Source organism: Aspergillus candidus, assembly GCF_002847045.1.
Source record: "Aspergillus candidus strain CBS 102.13 unplaced genomic scaffold BDW47scaffold_16, whole genome shotgun sequence".
NCBI classification, from domain to species: domain Eukaryota; kingdom Fungi; phylum Ascomycota; class Eurotiomycetes; order Eurotiales; family Aspergillaceae; genus Aspergillus; species Aspergillus candidus.
The window spans coordinates 124,503-144,968 of record NW_020194021.1 but is presented as its reverse complement, the minus strand read 5'-3'; the positions used below and the strand labels follow the sequence as shown (position 1 = coordinate 144,968).

The 20,466-nt window shown below is 52.4% G+C and overlaps 9 protein-coding genes across 9 annotated transcripts; 6 read left to right on the top strand and 3 right to left on the bottom strand.

Moving 5' to 3' along the window:
- Positions 1-532: 532 nt before the first annotated feature.
- Positions 533-2,285, bottom strand: BDW47DRAFT_18344 (uncharacterized protein). The gene is made up of 2 exons (XM_024818398.1): positions 969-2,285; positions 533-911 (listed from the first exon to the last, which is right to left on the bottom strand). The coding sequence occupies exons 1-2, from the start codon at positions 1,874-1,876 to the stop codon at positions 662-664; spliced, it is 1,158 nt and encodes a 385-aa protein (XP_024672970.1). The 5' UTR covers positions 1,877-2,285; the 3' UTR covers positions 533-661.
- A 215-nt stretch (positions 2,286-2,500) lies between these two features.
- On the top strand, positions 2,501-3,659 carry BDW47DRAFT_18342 (uncharacterized protein). Its single transcript, XM_024818397.1, has 3 exons — positions 2,501-2,990; positions 3,045-3,282; positions 3,340-3,659. The coding sequence occupies exons 1-3, from the start codon at positions 2,596-2,598 to the stop codon at positions 3,523-3,525; spliced, it is 819 nt and encodes a 272-aa protein (XP_024672969.1). The 5' UTR covers positions 2,501-2,595; the 3' UTR covers positions 3,526-3,659.
- Positions 3,660-4,841: 1,182 nt separating this feature from the next.
- Positions 4,842-6,664, top strand: BDW47DRAFT_116874 (deoxyribodipyrimidine photo-lyase PHR1; the record flags this gene model as incomplete). Its single annotated transcript, XM_024814996.1, has 2 exons — positions 4,842-6,058; positions 6,121-6,664. 2 exons carry the CDS (start codon positions 4,842-4,844, stop codon positions 6,662-6,664), a joined length of 1,761 nt encoding a protein of 586 aa, XP_024672968.1.
- Positions 6,665-6,987: 323 nt separating this feature from the next.
- On the bottom strand, positions 6,988-8,960 carry BDW47DRAFT_18339 (acyl--CoA ligase). Its single transcript, XM_024818396.1, has 4 exons — positions 8,344-8,960; positions 8,247-8,283; positions 7,313-8,184; positions 6,988-7,261 (listed from the first exon to the last, which is right to left on the bottom strand). Exons 1-4 carry the CDS (start codon positions 8,875-8,877, stop codon positions 7,166-7,168), a joined length of 1,539 nt encoding a protein of 512 aa, XP_024672967.1. The 5' UTR covers positions 8,878-8,960; the 3' UTR covers positions 6,988-7,165.
- A 398-nt stretch (positions 8,961-9,358) lies between these two features.
- BDW47DRAFT_103999 (putative G-patch DNA repair protein (Drt111)) lies at positions 9,359-11,343 on the top strand. Its single transcript, XM_024812217.1, has 5 exons — positions 9,359-9,581; positions 9,678-10,088; positions 10,146-10,939; positions 10,987-11,079; positions 11,136-11,343. The coding sequence occupies exons 1-5, from the start codon at positions 9,401-9,403 to the stop codon at positions 11,232-11,234; spliced, it is 1,578 nt and encodes a 525-aa protein (XP_024672966.1). The 5' UTR covers positions 9,359-9,400; the 3' UTR covers positions 11,235-11,343.
- A 934-nt stretch (positions 11,344-12,277) lies between these two features.
- On the top strand, positions 12,278-13,829 carry BDW47DRAFT_103996 (E2 SUMO-conjugating protein UBC9). Its single transcript, XM_024812216.1, has 5 exons — positions 12,278-12,390; positions 12,543-12,772; positions 12,870-13,030; positions 13,109-13,132; positions 13,245-13,829. The coding sequence occupies exons 2-5, from the start codon at positions 12,738-12,740 to the stop codon at positions 13,496-13,498; spliced, it is 474 nt and encodes a 157-aa protein (XP_024672965.1). The 5' UTR covers positions 12,278-12,390; positions 12,543-12,737; the 3' UTR covers positions 13,499-13,829.
- Positions 13,830-14,158: 329 nt separating this feature from the next.
- Positions 14,159-17,175, top strand: BDW47DRAFT_103995 (asparagine synthetase B). Its single transcript, XM_024812215.1, has 9 exons — positions 14,159-14,307; positions 14,411-14,461; positions 14,520-14,545; positions 14,608-14,634; positions 14,689-14,724; positions 14,786-14,934; positions 15,010-16,268; positions 16,324-16,428; positions 16,491-17,175. The coding sequence occupies exons 1-9, from the start codon at positions 14,282-14,284 to the stop codon at positions 16,531-16,533; spliced, it is 1,722 nt and encodes a 573-aa protein (XP_024672964.1). The 5' UTR covers positions 14,159-14,281; the 3' UTR covers positions 16,534-17,175.
- A 108-nt stretch (positions 17,176-17,283) lies between these two features.
- On the top strand, positions 17,284-19,043 carry BDW47DRAFT_103990 (porin). Its single transcript, XM_024812214.1, has 6 exons — positions 17,284-17,450; positions 17,549-17,582; positions 17,658-17,746; positions 17,811-17,841; positions 18,028-18,530; positions 18,607-19,043. Exons 1-6 carry the CDS (start codon positions 17,403-17,405, stop codon positions 18,754-18,756), a joined length of 855 nt encoding a protein of 284 aa, XP_024672963.1. The 5' UTR covers positions 17,284-17,402; the 3' UTR covers positions 18,757-19,043.
- Positions 19,044-19,143: 100 nt separating this feature from the next.
- Positions 19,144-20,261, bottom strand: BDW47DRAFT_131076 (DnaJ domain protein; the record flags this gene model as incomplete). The annotated part of the gene is made up of 2 exons (XM_024817238.1): positions 19,997-20,261; positions 19,144-19,915 (listed from the first exon to the last, which is right to left on the bottom strand). Exons 1-2 carry the CDS (start codon positions 20,197-20,199, stop codon positions 19,144-19,146), a joined length of 975 nt encoding a protein of 324 aa, XP_024672962.1. The 5' UTR covers positions 20,200-20,261.
- Positions 20,262-20,466: the final 205 nt, after the last annotated feature.

Below are 20,466 nucleotides of genomic sequence, written 5' to 3'. Positions count from 1 at the left end.
ATCAAATGGCAACAATAACACGTAAAATCCTCATGTAAAGAGTGGATAGTAAGTTATTAGTGTAGAGCCAGGCAGCTGAGTTCTGGCTCTGGGGATGGGTGATTATACACGATACTCCGCGTGGCGATCTTATGTTTTATATTACTATTACAACGCCGCATCCTTGCGTCCTGTCACAGCGTCCGGTATCCTGAGCGGACGCCGCTGACTGTTGGTATATGGGATACAGTCGAGCGAATACATGTTCTTCTTTTGATTATAATCCTGCTACTGTGTTGATTTCTGTTGTATCACTTCGGATTTGCCGGTCCCCCGGAGATATATTCTGCCTTCAAGAATTAACTTGGTTAAAGGTACCTCATTATGTAGTGTTGGTTGCCCTAAGGTACATCTTATTTTGATGGCACTACGTGGGACCCCATTAGTCTCCATCAGAGTTCTACATGCGTCACCGAATATGGTATCTACTCTGATGATTTGGGCAATTGGTCTCGAGGGACTGGGTGGTCTTAATAAAACACACGTCCTAACTTGAAGAACAAGCAAAGACAGTGGAGATGACAAATAGAAGGACAAACAGAAGAAACAATTCACCCCGCCTTTCCAAGCTCACAGCTACTAAAGAAACTCCAGTCAATCAATCTACTAAATGAGTATCCATTTAGTCAGATAAAGATGCTTCGGTCTTCCGCACCTCATCTTCGGCGTAGAGGGTGAGTGCAAGCAGAATTGGCCCCAGCTTCTTCATGTGCCCAGCGTGCGTAGTGTTCCAAGGGCCATACTGACGCATGGTCAAGAACGACAGGGGTTCGTTATTGAGGGGCTTCTTTCGGAGATAAGTTACGTAACCGCTGTCGTACTCCGCAATGGTGATGAAGATTTCATGCCGATCTTGGGAAATCAGAGCTCGCCTAAGTCCAAGTCCCATCAGTAAGAGAACAGACGGGAGGTGGGAGGGGAAAACCAACAGCTTTTCCAGAGGTGCGTCAATATCATGTTTGATCCAGCTGGCCATCTGTGAACCTTCTTGCATTTGAATCTGGCTTTGACTGGTGACCCCTCTGATAATGGGTTTGACTTCGATCAGAGCATAAGGGTTACCCCTGCTGTCATCAAGATACCCATCGGTCCTGGATACGAATTTGGCTACATCAAATTCGGAAAGGAAGGAGTATCTGTGCAGGCTCCAGTCACAGCGTTTGATAATGGGGGAGTGAATTGTCAACGCGTTCAGGAAAACGACGAGAGCAGCATTGACAATTTGCTCGTCCTTGGTAGCTGGAAACATCAACTTGTGCAGATCTTGAGGAACCAGGATCGCTGGTGTCGGAGCTGACGGGGGCGGGCTTATCACAACAGATTCATCGTCAGACGATTCCTCAAGATTGGGCGTTTGGGGCACTGGGATGGGATTCTTGGATGGCGTCCTGTCGATATGGAACTCCCTCAATGCTTCCGCCAGATTTCTCGTCGTGTGGCTGCGGGTGCGCATGGCAACCGGGGTATCGAAGCTGTCCGGTCGCATATTCTCCCCACCGGTAGCCGCTTTGATTTGATAATGTCTGGCAATTGAAAAGCTGCCCTCTGGTGTTTCGCCGTTCTTGATGCCACTGCAATAGTCCGCCCAGGATTGAGATGTAGCGAGCATTTCCTTGGCCTGGGCATGATATTTTTTCAGGGCTAGTGGCAAGTCGGTCAGTTGATCTCCGATACGGGGATCCCAAAGAACACGCAAAAGCAAAAATTGCTTGAATTCTATTTTGGAAGCCGACACAAGCTCAGCCGTGTGCACTGTCTTGCCAACAAGGTTGTGCGCCTTGACTGCATCCTGCCACGTCCTGTAATTATCGGGCAACTTGGAAGGTAGATCTGTCATTCTGCGAGGATATAGAATCCACTTGTTTCTCGATCAATGGGTCACAATGGGGATTAGGGCGCGTTGTTCCACAAACATGAAAGTTAAGATGGAAAGAAGTGTCCAACGCCAGCGGCTGGGTAGTCAGCGCCTTTATTATTGTGGTGGGAGGTTTGGATAAGCAGAGAGTAGAAAGATAGAAACTAGTCTACCTGGCTCAAGACCAAAAAGTCTAGAGCTTGGCATAGTAGAAGAGACATTCACTGTCCTTTGGATAACCTCAAATGTAGGTGATGCGCCGAGTGCAGCATCCCTGGGATGTTCCAGCAATCAACTGTCTTGGAAAAGCGCCAGTTCGGTTGGAGTGGAGGGAAGCAGTGACCTGCACATGGCTAAGGTACTTTTGAGAGGAGACTGGCGGCAAGGACTTCATTGTAATTGGATGTAACCATTGATCTTTGTCCTCAGATCTGGGGGATTCACAGTGGAATCATATAGTAGTAGTTAGGTGGAGTGACTAGTGTTGGTTGGACCCGCTGTCACCCCGCAACAAGTACAGTAGATCACCATCACCGCCCTGGACTCTGGCGGCAAAATAGAAACAAAACACAACCAAACGAAACAACTACACAACCTCTTTCCTCTCTTCCAAGCCATCCGTCTTTTGAGCAACTCTTACAATAGTGGACAACTAAACAACCTTTTCCTCTTTCTCATCACTTTGGCCCATTGGATCCACGATGTCGGTCCCTCTTGAATGTCCCAAGCGAAAGGAAATGCGCAGGGCCATGCGTAGCCTGGAGAAGCACATCAAAGGGCTGGAACCGGACCATCAAATTGAAATAGACTCAGCTGAGATCGGTCAAATTCGGTTTTTGCCCATGGTCCTGAATGAGAACTCAAAAGATCGACCTGCTTTTTTTACCCCTTTGGATGGGAATCTCCTGCCGACACCTGACGACCAATATGACCAGGAGTACGAGCAGGAATATCTTGCCCATGATTCAATTTCAGAAGAATGCAGAGATCCAAAGACCTGCACGCAAGCAATCGACATCTACTGGTCTAGTTATCTCTCCCACTATTCCTTCAGCACCAAGCCCGCGGGCGGCGAAGTCGTATGGTCTCCGGTCCAGTAGGATAATATCTCCCTTTGCAGGCTTTCCTCATCATTCTGACCCAATAATAGGCTGATTTGGTCTCCTGTGTATAAGGAAAGGGACCTCTTCCGGATCGAGTACCCGGAGTTTGGATTCTACGACATCGAACGGGTCACAGAAGGGCCCTATGCACATCTCAAGGCTACAATATACAACAATCTGAACGCCAATGATGGCCACATCCTCCAAGGTGAACTGCTGCCCATTCTACGTCTGATGAAAGCCCACCTGAGATGGGCCCGGTTCATCGACCATATGGTTGCGCCAGTGAGTAGCTCCTTTCCATTCGAATAATAGAACCTCACGTCTAATCTACCGCCCTAGATGATGGTCTTTTCCTTAGTGGGGCCCCAGCATGCCCGCGTGATCGAAGCTTACCTGGAAGGTCATACTCTTGTGGTTCGCCCCACCAAACTGTATGATCTTCGCACCAAGGATGAGGCTACTCTCAAGATGTTTGCCCAGTGGTATTTTGGGAAGCCACGCGCCCCTACCGGCACTTCGCAGTAGGTCGGCTGACACATTGTATGTACGTTTTGTTTTGTCGTTTTTGGACTACGGCGCGTTGGAGGTATCGGGAATTGGAATGGACAGGGATGGCGTTTTCACGATTACATGATGAATGGAAGGATACCCAAGGTAGGGCTTAGATTTTATCAAAACTACGGCCATGGCGCACTCATATTGTTTCTAGCTGGCTTGTCAGATATCTCTTAGGATTCGAAGAAATTATTCAGAATTTACAAAGACTATGGCATAATGAGAGCATATTAAATAGTAGAAGATGCTACAGATCACCTATAGATTGTGGAAGAAGCAGTGACTGGCAATCGGATAAACGGCCAGCTGATCTGCGGCGTTTGCAAACCTTTCCCATACATTTGATTATCATTTGTATTTTGACGTTTCTTTCTTCTAAAGAAATAGAAGAATTAAACTGAAAAAAAAATATATATACTCCGTACATATAATAAGATAATCTTATGTCTTCATAACTCTAAATTAGTAGTTTTTAATTATAGTTTAAGGAAGCTTTAATCAACAATAAAAAGACTTAGCCAGCTCTTTATAAGCTTTAAAGAATATTAATACCTTATTTATATATTATCTACAAAATACTATCACAGTCACTAAACAATTATATTATACTCAGTATAAACAAAGGATCCTAAAGAAGAAAGTGGAGAATCTTGCAGTGAAGGAACCTCTGTCTTTGGTGTATGTACTTGAATACGCTTTGGATATGGCCTGAAGTAGCCTAGCGTGGTCAAGACGGTCAAAACCAGGTTTCAAACTTTTGGCCACTGTGATCAGCGGTAAATAATTGTGGAATCTCTTAAAAACCACTGGGGATTGTTGAAGCCCTCAATATACTGCGGTGGTTCCAGTACACGAAGTTGATCGGGAAGGGCGGTCAAAAAGATTGCCGTAAAGTACATCCATTGACCATGTCTTCTCTGCAAAACATTACTTCACTTCGTTCATCACCTAGACCATTTCAGTAGCTGCCATGTCATTCTACTGCATATAACAATGTCAATTGCTGGAGATAGAATGCTAGAGAGCATGTCAACCAAACCAACTGTGATGCCACCAGCCTGAATGAATCCTCACGGATCGAGAAACAAACCAAATGTACTGGAACGCTGGATCGGTAATGACGTCAGGGCAGCATCTGCTCCTCGATCTTTCGATCTGACCGATAGTCCATCCAGCCCCTCGCCTGCATTTGCGAGTATAAAAGGAATACAATGAAGATAAGGGGACACCTTGCCAATTACCCACTCTCAGCTACAGTATTTTTCAGTCGATATAGCCTTTCCGCGATGCCGCCAACGAAACGCAGGACATCCAGCACCTCAAAGGATGCAGGCACCAATGGTGCCTCGCACGCGAGCAAGCGAGGCAGACTTGATTTGACGGAACCGCATCCCAATTTCCAACAAGCCGAAGACTTCGGCATTGTCCTTCGCGATTTCTATCCACCGGAAATGAGTAACGAGCGCTGCGAAGCCTACAATAATGGGTCACTAGAGCGTCCAATTGAGACTCTGCAGAAGGCTTATGAAGCAACAATGGACGCGAGGCAGTCGATTCGACCCAATAATGCCGTGGTACATTGGTTCAAGTCGGACCTACGACTACATGACAATCGGGCCTTGCGCATGGCCTACGAGGTGGCGCGAGATAACAAGATCCCGCTCATCTGCCTGTACATTCTCTCGCCGGAAGATTTCACGGCTCATCTTACCAGTCCAGCTCGCGTCGATCTTACGCTCCGGACATTGGAACAGTTGAAGCGGGACCTAGGTGAGCTTGATATTCCGCTGTACATGGAGACGCAGGACAGGCGCAAAGAAATCCCAAGTCGCATCCTTGATCTGTGTGAACGGTGGGGCGCCAATCATCTGTTCGCGAATATCGAGTACGAAGTCGATGAACTGCGGCGAGATGCCAGGTTGGTGCGACTCTGTGTGGACAACGGCATCAAATTTGAAGCGGCCCACGATACTTGCGTCGTAACGCCAGGTTCCCTCAGCAGTCAACAAGGAAAGCAGTACGCTGTGTACAGCCCGTGGTATCGCACGTGGCTAGCCTTTTTGAAAGAGAACCCCGAGTATCTGGAGACCGTGGAAGAGCCGGGGTCTAATCCTGGAAATGCCCGAAAGCATTTTGGAGATCTGTTCGACAGCCAGGTACCTGCGCCACCCACCAATAAGAGGCTGTCCGAGGAAGAGAAGTCGCATCTTCACAAGTTATACCCGGCCGGTGAGCATGAAGCTCTCCGCCGTCTTGAGGAGTTCCTGGAAAAGAAAGCAAAGTCATACGACAATATGCGGAATTTTCCGACTGGACAGCATACCTCTGTACTTAGTCCATACTTTGCCTCCGGTGCATTGAGTGCCAGAACTGCGGTATCTATGGCGAGACAGGCCAACGGGAATCAACTGGATCGCAAAGAGCCCGGGTATGTTTCATGGATCAGTGAGGTTGCATGGCGGGACTTTTATCGACATGTGCTTGTCCATTGGCCTTTTATATGGTAGGATGCCTCATAAGAAAACCTTTACAAGGTCCACGCTGACACGTATCATTTGTTTCCAGCATGAACAAATGTTTCAAGCCCGAGTTCACCAATGTCGAGTGGGAATACAACAAGGATCAGTTCAACGCCTGGTGTGGGGGCAAGACGGGATTTCCCATCGTCGACGCAGCAATGCGACAGCTGAAACAGGACGCCTGGATGCACAACCGTACTCGCATGGTCGTGTCTTCCTTCTTATCGAAGGACCTCCTGATTGATTGGCGCCGCGGGGAACGATATTTCATGGAGAACTTGATCGATGGGGACTTTGCGTCCAACCACGGGGGATGGGGGTTTGGCTCCAGCACAGGCGTTGATCCGCAGCCATATTTCCGTATCTTCAACCCGTCTCGCCAGAGTGAACGGTTTGATGCCGACGGCGAGTACATCCGGCGCTGGGTACCGGAACTACGCGACGTCCAGGGATCAGCAATCCATGAGCCGTATGAGCGAGGCGCAGGCGAAACTGCAAGGAAAAATGGGTATCCCAAGCCGATTGTGAAGCATTCAGAAAGCCGAGATCGGGCATTGGATCGGTACAAGAGAGCATCGCAGACCAAATGATACCTTGCACGCACACCATATGAAATGGGTCTCGCGTCTGTCTCCGGACCTGGTCCGCCATATTTTCTTCGCACCCGTAGTGTTAAAGTCTAAGCACGCGTTCCAATGCGGAGATGCCTCGTTTTGGAGACTCCCCCGCGATTGATTCAGCCTTTTCCGTCTCGTTTCAGGTCATCGCCCTAGATCCGCTTTTTGGTGCAGAATCTATAGCCGGCGAAGTCTCCTTGCAAAATTAGGGTGGCCTCCACATTATGACAAGAGGAATTATGCTGAGGCTAGCTTGGCACCCAAAGACAGATTAATTTGGAAGATGTTTTAGGACCTAACTTGGCGTATATACAGGGCCTTTCCTCTTATATAATATTCTCTAATTCTAGATATAAGATGGCTATCAAAGGGTACCCACAGAGCTCAGAAGCGTCTAGATATCTTTTGTAGCCGAGTGGTGTTCTGTGCCACAATATATTCGTATAAGATACACATATATGTGTGTATATATGACTACAGCTTCGCCTTCGGCTTCAGCATAGCCTCAGCCACCTTTCGCCGTTGGATCTTGCCCGTCGCCGTCTTGGGGATCTGCGACACGATCCAGACCTGCGTCAATTAGCATAGTGCGTCTTTAATCAAGAGACACGAGAAACACACCTTCTTGGGAGTCTTGAACTTGGCCAGCTTACTCGCCACCCAAGCCTTCAACTCCTCCTCAGTAGCACCGCCACCCGCCTTAAGGACGACCGCAGCGCCAATATCCTCACCGTAGTGGCCTTCGTCCGGGATAGCGAAGCACACAGCCTCGCCCACCTTCGGATGATGCAGCAGGGTGTTGTCCAGCTCGATAGGGCTGATCTTCTCGCCGCCCTTGTTGATGAGCTCCTTGATGCGCCCCGTGATGATCACGTACCCGTCGGCGTCCTTCTTGCCCTGGTCGCCTGTGCGGAAGAACCCGTCCCGCGTGAACGACGACGCGTTCGCGGACGGGTTGTTCAGATACCCCTTCGTGACGTTTTCGCCGCGCACGCAGATCTCGGCTTCGCTGCCTTGCGCAACCTCTTTGCCTTCTTGGTCGAGGATGCGCACTTCTACGCCCTGCCCGATGCCCACGCTGCCTGGTTGGCGCTTCGCTGGTGGGAGCGGGTTGCTGGTCATTTGGTGGGCGGCTTCTGTCATCGCGTATGCCTCTAGGACGGGCGCGTTCAGCGTCTTTTCGAGCTCTTTGAAGGTCTGCGGGGAGAGCGGGGACGAGCACGACCGGATGAATCGGATGGAGGGGAGGGGAGTCGGCAGTGGGGTTTTCAGTAGGATTTGGTGGATTGTCGGCACGGCCGAGTACCAGTTCGCTTTGTAGTTGATGAAGTCGGCCCAGAACTCATGCGCGGAGAACTTAGGCGGCACGACCACCGATCCGCCGGAGTAGAGGGGCGCCAGGAAGGCCGCCAGCAGCCCGTGCACGTGGAAGAGAGGCATGACCAGGTACGTACGGTCCTTCGGGGTGAGCTGGTATGTCGCTTGGATGTTCTCTGGATTTTGCGTTAGAAAGTCGTTCAGCCCCGTCGTCTGGAGTCTGCAAGGTATTACATACTCATGGTCGTGGTGAGGTTCTTGTGCGTGAGAGGCACCTATACCATGGCTGTTAGCATGTCAACTCCAGAGGAACTGTGACGGAACAGGGCACAAACCGCTTTGGGACGACCAGTCGTGCCGCTCGTATGCAAAACAAGAGCGATATCATCAGGCTGCGCCTGTTCAACCTGCCCCGGACGGGCCCCGGCAAGCTTCCCCTGCTCCTTGACATCCAGGACCATCTCGGTGCCATTCCAGTAGCACTCGGCGATGGCCGCCTGGTACTTGCGACCCGCACGGACAGCCGGTCCATCCTGCGCGTAAGCGCCCTGCGGGATCAAGACCAGGGTGGAACTGAGGTCGTCGATGTAGAACTCGAATTCATCCTGCTTGTAGGCTGGGTTGAGTGGGGCGGCGATCGCGCGCTGCCAGGACGCAGCCAAGAATGACACGATGAACTCGTACGAATTGACCAGGGCAATCGACACCGCCGCCCCATGTCCTACCCCTAGCTTAGCGAGCTTGGCTTGGAACTCGGCGACATGGGTATGAAGCTGCTGGTACAAGACGGACAGCGGTGCTGGGCGATTGGGTACCAGGATAGCGACATCGGAGCTGTCGGATGAGAACGAACGGGCTAGAGTCGCCATGGTGAGATGAGAGCTGTATGAGACAACTGAACAGGTGATGGCTGGCTAATAGACGAAATAGTAACTTATAACCATACGGTCATATCAAACTTAGGCAGACATAAAAACAGACTCCGAGCTATGTTATATATCGAGTCCATCAGTCATCGCTTCGTCATTTGGGATGACTAACTTAAGGGAAGGGACACCGACTTCTCCGCACGCCCATTATCGTCTGGGCTCCACATCGGAGGCGTCCGTTGGAGTCTTCTTCTTTTGCAGTGGAGACTCGTGCGAGAGTTAGGTAACTGTTACCAGTTAGTGGTAGTTAGTTAGAACTTACTTCGTAGGCTACCGCTAATCCGGAGTAATATACGGAGTACCAGGGAGTATAATTATATGTACAACTGACTAAGTGCACAATCAAATGCGGCCACCAAACAAGTCAAACACAACAAACATCTGTCCGTAATATCACGGCCATACTTCCGCACCTCTTCTTCCATCATCCTCTAATCTTGTCCAGTCGGTGGACACTTTCATTATGTCGGACTCAAATCAGTCTAAACCCGGCGGGATGCTTTCTCTCTACGCCAACTTGCTGGATTCAAATCCAGATCCATCCCCCGGCACCATCTCCCGCGCCCCCGTCGTCTTCAAACAGTCCTCCGAAGGCGAGTCGCAGCCCGATGATTCCGCTGCCAAAAAGCAGCAACTTCCTACCGGTAGAGCTCAAACCCTTGAAACGACCCTTTATACCCTACTGTCTTGACTTGGCGATCTGATTACTCACTTGGGTCTGGTGGGTTGGCGGGTTCCAGCTTCTCTCCGATTTCAACCTACAAAGCGACCACAGCTGTCCGCGCAGAAACCAAAACCGAAACCGCCATTACCGAAAGCGACTCCGACGTCCGTTGCGGCGGCAGCCGCCAAGAGTACTCTGGCGGATTGGGCGGCTACGGAGGAGGACGATTACGATGGGTTTTATGCGGGCCCCAAACGACAGCGGGGCGGGCGCAAGAAGCGCAAGAAGAACAAGGACTCGGAAGCTGTTTATCAGAACTGGGACGACATCTACGATCCGTCTCGACCGAATGTCTTTGAGGAATATAGACATAGCGATGAGCAGATGAACGAGGTGCGCGATTGGAAGGACCGTCTGTACGCTCATCGCATGGTGCGGTCCCCAAGTAGGGACTCGTACTCCGATGATGGCGACCGACCCATGAACCGTTCGTAATGCCATGCTTCGCGTGGGCGCCGCTATATACTAATTAATATTTGAACAGGCCGATTCGCACCGCCGCCCAGCTTCGCACCGCCGCCAAGCTTCGCACCGCCGCCAAACCTTAACGACATTCCACCTCCGCCGCCTAGGGATTCGCCGCCATATGAGCCGCATGATGCCACCGTCGAGGATGCGCCAGTGTCTGATTATGTTCCGCCTGAGCCGCAGTCCGTCGTCCCGGATGACCCTTCCGGGGAGGATGCCTTCCGAAGGCGCCTACAAATGCCCGGAGCTCAGCCGACGACAGCACCCGTTGCTCCCCCTCCACCTCCAAACCGGCCTATGGAAGCGATGCAGCCAGCCTCTGCGACCATCTCTCGAGCCCCAGTTCGTTACACTCTGCCTCCGCCTCCGGAAGATATTCCTGCCTCCGAGGCGGAGCTGGAAGAGGTATTTGCCAAGGAAGCGCCAGCCGAGGAAGAGCCTGGGCAAGACGACCAACGCTCTCTGCGACCGGGGCAGAAGGGGTTCGCCGAGCGACTCCTTTCGAAGTATGGCTGGACCAAAGGATCAGGCTTGGGCGCAACGGGATCGGGTATCGTCAATCCATTACAGGTCAAAGTGGACAAGCAGAAGAAGCGACCCGACTCGGAAGGTGGTGGCTTTGCTACACCTGCTGGGCGGGGCAAGATCATTGGCAGTAAAAAGAAACAAGAGGAAGGGAGCAAGTTCGGCGCAATGAGCGAAGTGATTGTCCTGAAAGGCATGCTCGACGGAATGGATGTGGATGCCGAACTGGAGGGAGATCACGACGGGGGATTGATGCAAGAGATTGGGGAGGAATGCTCGGAGAAGGTACGTCAATCAAACATTCCGCTACTTTTCATTTCTAACTCGGGTAGTATGGAAACGTTGAGCGTGTCTTTATCTCTCGTGGTTCGGGGCCCCCGGTACCTGTGTTCGTCAAGTTCGTCAACCAGCTATCAGCTTTACGGGTAAGTTCTATTAATTTCCCCTTCTGGTATCCTTGCATCTAATAGCGACAATTTAGGCCGTCAACGCTCTGGAAGGGCGGGTGTTCAACGGCAATACGATCACGGCTCGTTTCTTTGATACGCAGAAATTCGAAGAAGGCGTATACGAGGATTAAAGCGAGCAGAGGCTCACTGATAGTGAAAATAAAAACTTTCTAGGTTTATGAACTACAATGAATTGACATGAACCCCAATATACCGAGGCCTTCCACTTTTCCGCTTTAATGATTTCCCCGTATTGAGCAACACTGAAAGATGCATATTTGATGGTTTGTTTCGCTGAGACAACTGTGTCGGCTCTTATCATCAAAAAGTAAGCCGGTCAAACAACTCCAACCCGTCGAGTGTGGTATCGCTTCCTGAGTCGACATCCGATTCCAGAGTACTGACATCGCCCTCGTACTCTGTGGCATCACCGGTGTCTAATAATCGTCTCTTATATTCTTTTCCCATCGCTTTTCTGATGGGGCATGTATCTCCACGACACCCGCTGCATGCACCGAAGAGGGGAATGTATAAAGGCGTTGGATCGCAATTGTACCCGTGCCGGATAGCCTTCGCGCAGGGAACGTGGAAGTAGTAGAGCGGGTTGAGATGCTCACAGAGGGTGTAATACCAGGTGACTTCTTGGCACATTGCTTTTGTCTTGTCGATCTGAGGACTTTCCGGGGGTTGTCTATGCTGATGCGGAGGGATTCAGAGTCGCTTGTAGTCGGCTTCCTGTCGAGGGAGGAATGGTGGGCGTATGATGTTTCTAATACACACGACTTGTGAAATTTATATCCCTTCCCCTAAAGTAATGTATTCATATTCCTCAATGCTTCTGATATATGAAAGAGATTCAATGGGCCATTGTTGTCGTTCACAATCCTGGACAATTGCCCTTTGTTCCATTATGCATTGCATCTGTTTCTGGAGACGGCGTACCGCGCTTTCCTTTCTACAAGATGGAAGCGATTCTGGCTGATTGCACTTCTTTATCCTCAAGAATGTGAATCAAAAACCACAAAGGATTACCGGCATGCCTGTAACAACGAGGCTATACTGAAGATCATGCACGTATGACGAGCAGGCGGCCATCACGTGACGGGATCTATCTCCGGTGGCGCTGATTGACCATTGGCTGTGGGGCATCGAACCGCCTGCGTCAGGTCCATTCTTTCAATATTCACCTTGCATCTCTCTCATCTTCAGCTTCATCGCTGTCTTTGTACATTTAGGGGCTCTTTCTCTGGCATCTGGGCGCTAGGACCCTCCTGCTGGTCACTCAAGGTAGAGAACATTGCCATTTCACCGCGATTATCTGCTCTCCGCTGCCACTTGTTTCGGGACGCTGCGTTTGATACCTACTCTGGTGGCACTCGCTTGCTGGCCAGCCTCAGCTTAGCTTCAGTGACTGACGCCTCTTCACTGCTCCTATTTAGTTTCTGCAACTACTTTCTTCTCCTCTTATTCCCTTGTTCTCTCTCGTCTCTCTTCCTCTCTCGGATCTCTTCCTTCCCGCTTCGTTGTAACGTCAGCTATCGCACCGCTTGACCTGGAATAAATCGACCGTCACCTACTTTTTGATATCGTCTTCTCCTGTCGTCGCTGGACAGAAGCTGATTACTATAACTACGATGTCTCTATGCCAAAACCGCCTCGCGGAGGAGAGGTATGCAATCTGAGGATCGCTCGGGTCAATCACCCCACCTTGCGATACCTTCCCCCACCATCGCGCCCAAACGGTAAATACTGATTGAGATGCGCAGGAAGCAGTGGCGACGGGATCACCCGTTTGGTTTCTACGCGAAACCTCAACGGTCTCCTCAGGGGGTGCTGGACCTCAAGCGCTGGGAGTGCGCCGTGCCGGGTAAACCCAATACCCTGTGGGACGGGGGCCTGTTCAAGCTGGAAGTCACTTTCCCAGACGGTGAGTTCACTTCCTTTTCTTTCTCTCCCTATCGTGTTGCTAGTCGCGGATGGTAGACTGATCTGTTGTTCTGCATAGAATACCCCACCAAGCCTCCGAAATGTATGCGCTGCACTCCTCCCCGAGCCGAGGGCGTTCGTCGAGCCGCAGAGTCGTCTACGCTGAACGCCCTCACCTCATACCCCAGCGAGAACACCGACTAACATCACAACAGGCAAATTCGTCCCCCCGCTCTTCCACCCCAACGTCTACCCCTCCGGCACAGTCTGCCTCTCCATCCTGAACGAGGAAGAAGCATGGAAGCCCGCAATCACCATCAAGCAGATCCTGCTGGGAATCCAGGATCTGCTGGACGACCCGAATCCCGAGTCCCCCGCGCAGGCCGAGGCGTACAATCTGTTCAAGAGGGACAAGCCGGCCTACGAGAAGAAAGTGCGGCAGGTTGTGAAGGATAACCCGCCTGTTTAGATATTATCCTCCTGGCTGGCTGGCTGGTTGTTGATTCCTATCTCCCTCTTCGTTTATTTTAGCAAACCTCAGCGTGGCGTCTTCGATTTCTAACCAATTGATGGGCCAGTGAATGGCGTTTAAAACATTTGACGTATTCTTTCCCCCCTGTTTATCTTGTTTTCGCGCCGAAAGCAGGCGGTATTACTCAGTATTCAAGCTTTCCTTGATATTTCCGTCTCCATGTGGCGTGTGTCCATGGCGCCCTCCATAGACAGCTTTAAGTGGGACCAAGCTGGGGATTGTGGAAGATTCGAGAGATATTGCCACAGTGACTTTAGCATGATGAATCCATCTACATAATTTGAGCATAGCATACACATCCATACTCCCTAGTTACGAGACACATAAATCAATCACAAAACCACTTCGGTACTCCTTGTATGCAGGGTTCTGGTCTATAGACAGTAATAGTACTAAGTTCTGTACCTGTAGTTGACCTCTGCAGAATACAGTCCAGCCAACCAATAAGCAGGCACGAAATCCGGGCGCGGGCAGAGTTTATCTTATCGGAGGTTCGGGAAAGTGACTCAGACAAATTTTGCGACCGAAATCGCCCCTCGAAGTTCCGCCCCGCCCGGAACGGGAAGAAAGTCCATTTAAAATTCCATTTCTCTGGTCTTCTCCCTCTGCCAATCCTCTTCCCCATCCCGCAATTCATCACCACGGTGCCCAATTCTTCCCCCTCATTTTCTCTCTTCCTTCTCTTGTTCTTGTCTTCGTCTTTGGGTCTTTGTGGTCAACATGTGTGGTATCTTCGCCTGTCACCGGTATGTTCTTGGCCCTAGTTGTTTCGTGGACCCTGATTGCCCCGCGAATGGTCTCGCGAGGTCTTCTCGTTCGCCTTCCCCCGCTAACTTCGTACCTTGCTAGGCACCCTGATGTGCAGAAATTCAAGCCCACGGCTTTGCGCATGGCCAAGGCGTGAGTATAATCCTGTCGAATTCACCGTCTCCGAGTATGCGTTAATTGTGGTCCTCAGTGTGCGCCACCGCGGTCCCGATTGGAGTGAGTCACAAACACCGCCGGTATCCCCTCACTATACTTGCAGGCTTCTGACATGATCACAGGTGGCAACTTCATGGCCGACAACACCAGTAAGCCGATCATTGGGCTCTCGTGCTAATTGGAACGTCGCTGACGAGATTCAGTCCTCGCGCATGAGCGTCTGAGCATTGTCGGTATCGGTATGGTTTATGCCAAGCCCTCTTGAGTTGAATGTGCGTGCTGATCAAAAATTCATCTTAGACACCGGTGCCCAGCCCCTCGTCAACGATGATAGCTCGCTCGCTCTGGCCGTCAACGGCGAGATCTATAACCACCGTATCCTCCGGAAGGAACTGAAGGTCGACTATACATTCAAGACGCACTCCGACTGCGAAGTGATCATCCCTCTGGTATGTGGGGTAGACTGGACAATCTTGTTTTTCGGCCTTTGGGCACTGCACAATGGTGGATACTGACCGTCCCAGTACATGCAATATGGCCTCGACGCTCCCAAGCATCTTGATGGCATGTTCTCCTGGGTTCTTTTCGACCGCAAGCAGAACCGCGTCATCGCTGCCCGTGATCCCATCGGTATCACTAGCTTCTACCTGGGCTGGTCCAGCGAGACCCCCGGTGCCGTTTACTTCGCCTCCGAGCTTAAGTCCTTGCACCCCATTTGCGACAAGATCGAGGCCTTCCCCCCCGGTCATGTTTATGACTCCAACACCGGTGCCTTGACCCGGTACTTCCAGCCCTCGTGGTGGGACCCCACCAACGTGCCCTCGACTCCCGTCGACTACCTGACGCTCCGCCACTCCCTGGAGAAGGCTGTGCGCAAGCGTCTGATGGCCGAGGTCCCTTACGGTGTGCTGCTCTCCGGTGGCCTGGACTCCAGTCTGGTTGCCTCCATCGCCCAGCGCGAGACCCTGCGCATGCAGGATGCCGCCAAGGCCGCCATTCAGAACCAGACCGGTGTCTCGGATCTGGTTGGCATCGATGACTCCAACGAGCTGTCCACCGTCACTACTCTGCAGCAGCTGCACTCCTTCTCCATCGGTCTGCCCGGTGCTCCCGATACCGAGGCCGCCCTCGAAGTCGCCCGCTTCCTCGGAACCAAGCACCACGCTTTCACCTTCACCGTCGAAGACGGTCTCAACGCTCTTTCCGATGTCATCTACCACCTCGAGACGTACGATGTGACCACCATCCGTGCCTCCACGCCCATGTATCTGCTGAGCCGAAAGATCAAGGCCATGGGTGTCAAGATGGTTCTCAGCGGTGAGGGAAGCGACGAGATCTTCGGCGGTTACCTGTACTTCCACGCTGCCCCCAACCGGGAAGAGTTCCACAAGGAGACCGTTCGCCGGGTCAAGAACCTGCACTTGGCGGACTGCCTCCGCGCGAACAAGTCGACCTCCGCCTGGGGTCTGGAGGCCCGTGTGCCGTTCCTGGACAAGGAGTTCCTCGAGACCTCCATGAAGATCGACCCTGCCGATAAGATGATCACCAAGGAGCGCATTGAGAAGTACGTTCTGCGGAAAGCGTTCGACACCACCGACGAGCCGGACAACACGCCGTACCTGCCCGAGAAGATCCTCTGGCGCCAGAAGGAGCAGTTCAGCGACGGCGTGGGCTACAGCTGGATCGACGGTCTGAAGGATGCGGCCGAGGAGCACGTCACGGACGAGATGATGAAGAACCCCAAGGCCGAGTGGGGTAGCGACGTTCCCGACACGAAGGAAGCGTAAGTTCTGCACATGGATAGTTCATCCGTGGGAATGATGACTGACGAAGACTAGGTACTGGTACCGCACGATGTTCGACGAGCACTTCCCTGCCTCGTGCGCGGGCACCGTTGAGCGTTGGACCCCGACATGGTCGAAGCAGACCGATCCCAGTGGACGGTAAGTGATGGCGCGTGTAACGGTCGGTCCGGACATCTGCTAACCCGTTCGTTTTCTTCTAGGGCTATTGCGACCCACAACGCCAAGTATAAGAGCGTCGAATAGATGTTGGGTATATAAACTCTGCGCGTTTTCGGTTGGGCAATCATGGGTATAGAGGCATGCATAGATGATCTACCAAAGTTTCTTGTTTGGGGTCAAAAGTGAATTTTTCATTGGACGAGCTTGCGGGCCACCGAGCATCTGCTTTCCTGTTCTTCTAGCACTGGCATCTTCTATTTGTCTTGGGTGGGTACAGTGAAGTTCTGCGTAAAGAGCTTGGATCTGTGGCGTCAAGTTTTTTTCTAGTATCTCCTTTGTTTGTTCAATTTTTCGGATGTCGCACTGATCATGAGACGCGTGCTCCTTTAATAAATCAAAGTTCTATCTGAAGACCATGCGAGTTGGGTTGTTGGGCCCTGGGCCCCGTGGTGGACGATCGTATTCAACGGTCCTGTCGATCTTCGACCAACGTGGGTGTACGGAGTAGGAGAGGAAGAGGTTCAGACCACCGTAAAATCCGAGACACAGAGGTGGAGTATATCCAGGACGGCGAAAATCGCTGCATCATAACGAGCTAGACAAGATAGCTGTCGACTGTCATCGATAGCGGAAGCAACGTTCGGCAGATCGTCTCCACGGAGGGAAAGATGACGGAATCGACGGCGGGCAATCTCTGCCCAAGGCCGCCAGATCACGGGACTTAGCGGCTTTTACCGGGAACCGACCAGCCACCAATCAGGAGGGGAGGGAATTCCCGTGCCATGATTTCCCAGCAGTTCCCATTGTTTTGGCCTTAGGTAACCCAACGACGGACTTCACCTCTCGTTCTCTCTCGCTTTCTCTCTCTCCCTCCCCAATTTCCACCTCTACACACTATCTTCCCCACGTAATCTTTCGACGTCACCGTCTTCTCACCTCCCCCTCCACTCATCATGTCTGCTCCTGCTGCTTTCTCCGATATCGCCAAGGCGGCCAACGACGTATGTTCTCTGTCTCTGAGTCTGTCCTGGCAAAATTGAGGCGCCAAAGGCAGAGCTGGTCCGGCAGGGATTTTTCATGCTAATCCTCTGCGTCACAGCTCCTGAACAAGGACTTCTACCACTCCAACCCTGGTAAGTGCTGGTCTTGACATGCCCTGGTTGATTTGGGGAGTTTGTTTTCTTCGGTGTAGCTGACAAAATAACTAGCCAGCTTGGAGGTTAAGTCCAAGGCCCCCAATGGCGTCACCTTCAACGTGAAGGGCAAGTCTGCCCACGAGGGTACCATCGCTGGCACTGTAGGTGTCTCCTTGAGAATGGTCTAGTGACATGATGCAGTACTAATACTTTTTGATCGCGCAGCTCGAGGCCAAATATGTTGACCAGCCCACTGGTAAAGATCCCCCAAAACGCAAACGCCCCCTAGGCAAACCACCCGATCCAAAAAGCAGGAGCGTGCGCGAGCCCGGGCCCATGATGATGTTCACATGTGCCCGGGTCTCGTCCAAGCATGTCAAATATTTCGTCATGTCGCGGTTTTCCCAGCATTCAGTCAGGCTAATATTCTGTCCGCGCCCAGGCCTCACCCTGACCCAGGCTTGGACCACCGCCAACGCCCTCGACACCAAGCTCGAGCTCGACAACAACATCGCCAAGGGCCTCAAAGCTGAGATCCTGACCCAGTACCAGCCCGCCAAGCAGTCCAAGGGCGCTAAGCTGAACCTCTACTTCAAGCAGCCCAACCTGCACGCCCGTGCCTTCTTCGACCTCCTCAACGGCCCCTCGGCCAACTTCGACGCCGTCCTCGGCCACGAGGGCTTCCTCGTCGGTGCTGAGGGTGGTTATGACGTCCAGAAGGCCGCCATCACCAAGTACTCCGCTGCCGTCGGCTACAGCGTTCCCCAGTACACCGCTGCCATCACCGCCGGCAGCAACCTGAGCGTATTCTCCGCCTCGTACTACCACCGTGTCAACCCCCAGGTTGAGGCCGGTGCCAAGGCCACCTGGGACTCCAAGTCCGGTAACTCCGTCGGCCTCGAGGTCGCCAGCAAGTACCGCCTGGACCCCTCTTCCTTCGCCAAAGTATGTGATCTGCACCTCTCCACTCTACCGATATTTCACTCTTGAGGCTTTTACTAATTGTTACTCTCCAATACAGGCCAAGATCAACGACCGTGGTGTCGCCGCTCTCGGCTACAACGTCCTCCTGCGCCCTGGTGTGACCCTCGGCCTGGGTGCCTCCTTCGACACCCAGAACCTCAACCAGGCCGCCCACAAGGTCGGCGCCAGCTTCACCTTCGAGGCTTAGAGGAATTTTCCTTCCTCCGCCAGCCACTCCCGCAGTGCTCGTCCATGCCTAGATTAGTAGTCTGCGGATAGCCGAGTCGATCAGCTAGCTATCTTGCCGGCAGATGCGCAGTTGGGAATGGATGTTGCGCGTGGGTGTCATTGCCATCTGGATGTCAACGTATTAATCATGTATCGTAACTATCGACGAGAACTGTACATCAACCTACTTTCCTTTGTTTGGTATTGAGTTATTTGAGTCCGGTGTAGTGATCTGTATCTGTATGGTTCGACCAAGCAGAGCCGCTATCGCAGCCGTGTATAAAGTAAGTAAAGGTACTCCTAAATGCAGCGCACCGCAAAGATATACAAGAAATAAGGTAAAAAAAAAACAATCCACCCATCCATGTTACCCAGCCAAACCCCCATCCCTCCTCTCCCCACCTCCCAACTTCCCACTCCCACTCCCACTCCCACCCACACCAGGCTTCCCACTCGCCCCAGGCCACCCAGCCAAAGCCCCCGCCCCAACCAAAATCCCACAAACAACAATAAACCGAAACGCAAAGTCCGCCGAGCTACCCATCTCGTGCTCTCGAATCGCAGCGTTCCGCGCGCGCGTTTGCCGCTGCTGTCTCCGCTTATCCTCCGCCGTCTGCGTGCGGTAGTGGCCCCGCGCGTTGAAGTGATTCACCGGGTTGCGATTGATGAAGTCTGTGTGGTCGTCGTCGCTGCGACTGCCGGTTTTGCCCGTCCCCCCCGTCCCTCCTCCTGCCGCACCCGCCCCAGCGCCAGCGAACCCAGCACTGGCCCCATGCGGCGGTTTACGATTCCCGTACCCCCCATGAGCGTAAAAACTAGGCGGTGGCCCGCGAAACGCACCCCGGCGTTTACTGAGCCCGCTAGCTGGGCGGGAACCAGCGTAGGACCCGCCGCCGCCGTGGTTGTGGAGATTTGCGCCGTAGCTGCTGTGGCTGCCCATGGGGTGTTGGCCTGGGTGGGCGGTGCTGTGGGTTGAGGCGAGGTGGGCGGCGATGCCGTGTTCGCGGTCGTAGGTGGAGCGCTTGGCGGCGTTGGAGAGGACGCTGTAGGCGGAGGAGATGCGGGAGAAGCGGTTTGTTGCGTGCGGGTCTGTGCGGTTTCTGTCCGGGTGGTGGCGGAGGGAGAGGGAGTAGAATTGTCTTTTGATTTATTGTGTTAGTTGGGTTGGTTTGGAGGAGGGGAGGGGGAGGGAGAAGGGAGGATGGGGAAGGGAAGGGTACTTTTTGATTTCGGCGGTGGTGGCTGTTATGGGGACGTCGAGGACCTCATATAGGGTCGGTTCTCGACTTGTTGCGCGGCATTGTGAGGATGTGCTGAAGGGTGTGGTGTAGCTGGAGGAGGAGGGTGAACCCGCGCGGAGAGAGTCGAGGGGCGAAGGGTGGCGGAGTCGGATGAAGGAGATCCTCACGCGAGGAAATAGCATGCCTCTGAGGTAGGCAGGAGAATAATGGAAGGGAAGACCTGGATGTTGAAGGTTGTTGTATGAGAGAGTGTTGTAGGAAGAAGATGGCGAGTGAGTTGGAGATGCGCCGCTCATCGGAGGTGCGTCATCGGTCGTGGGGATCGAGCCGGTTGGAGCGGTTTTCACCACGTTCAGTTGATAGACAGTAAGCAACATTGGAAGTCAGATAGGCTTTCTTGGATCGTTCGATTGTTTGAAGGGTATAAAATCATTCTCGATATTATCTTT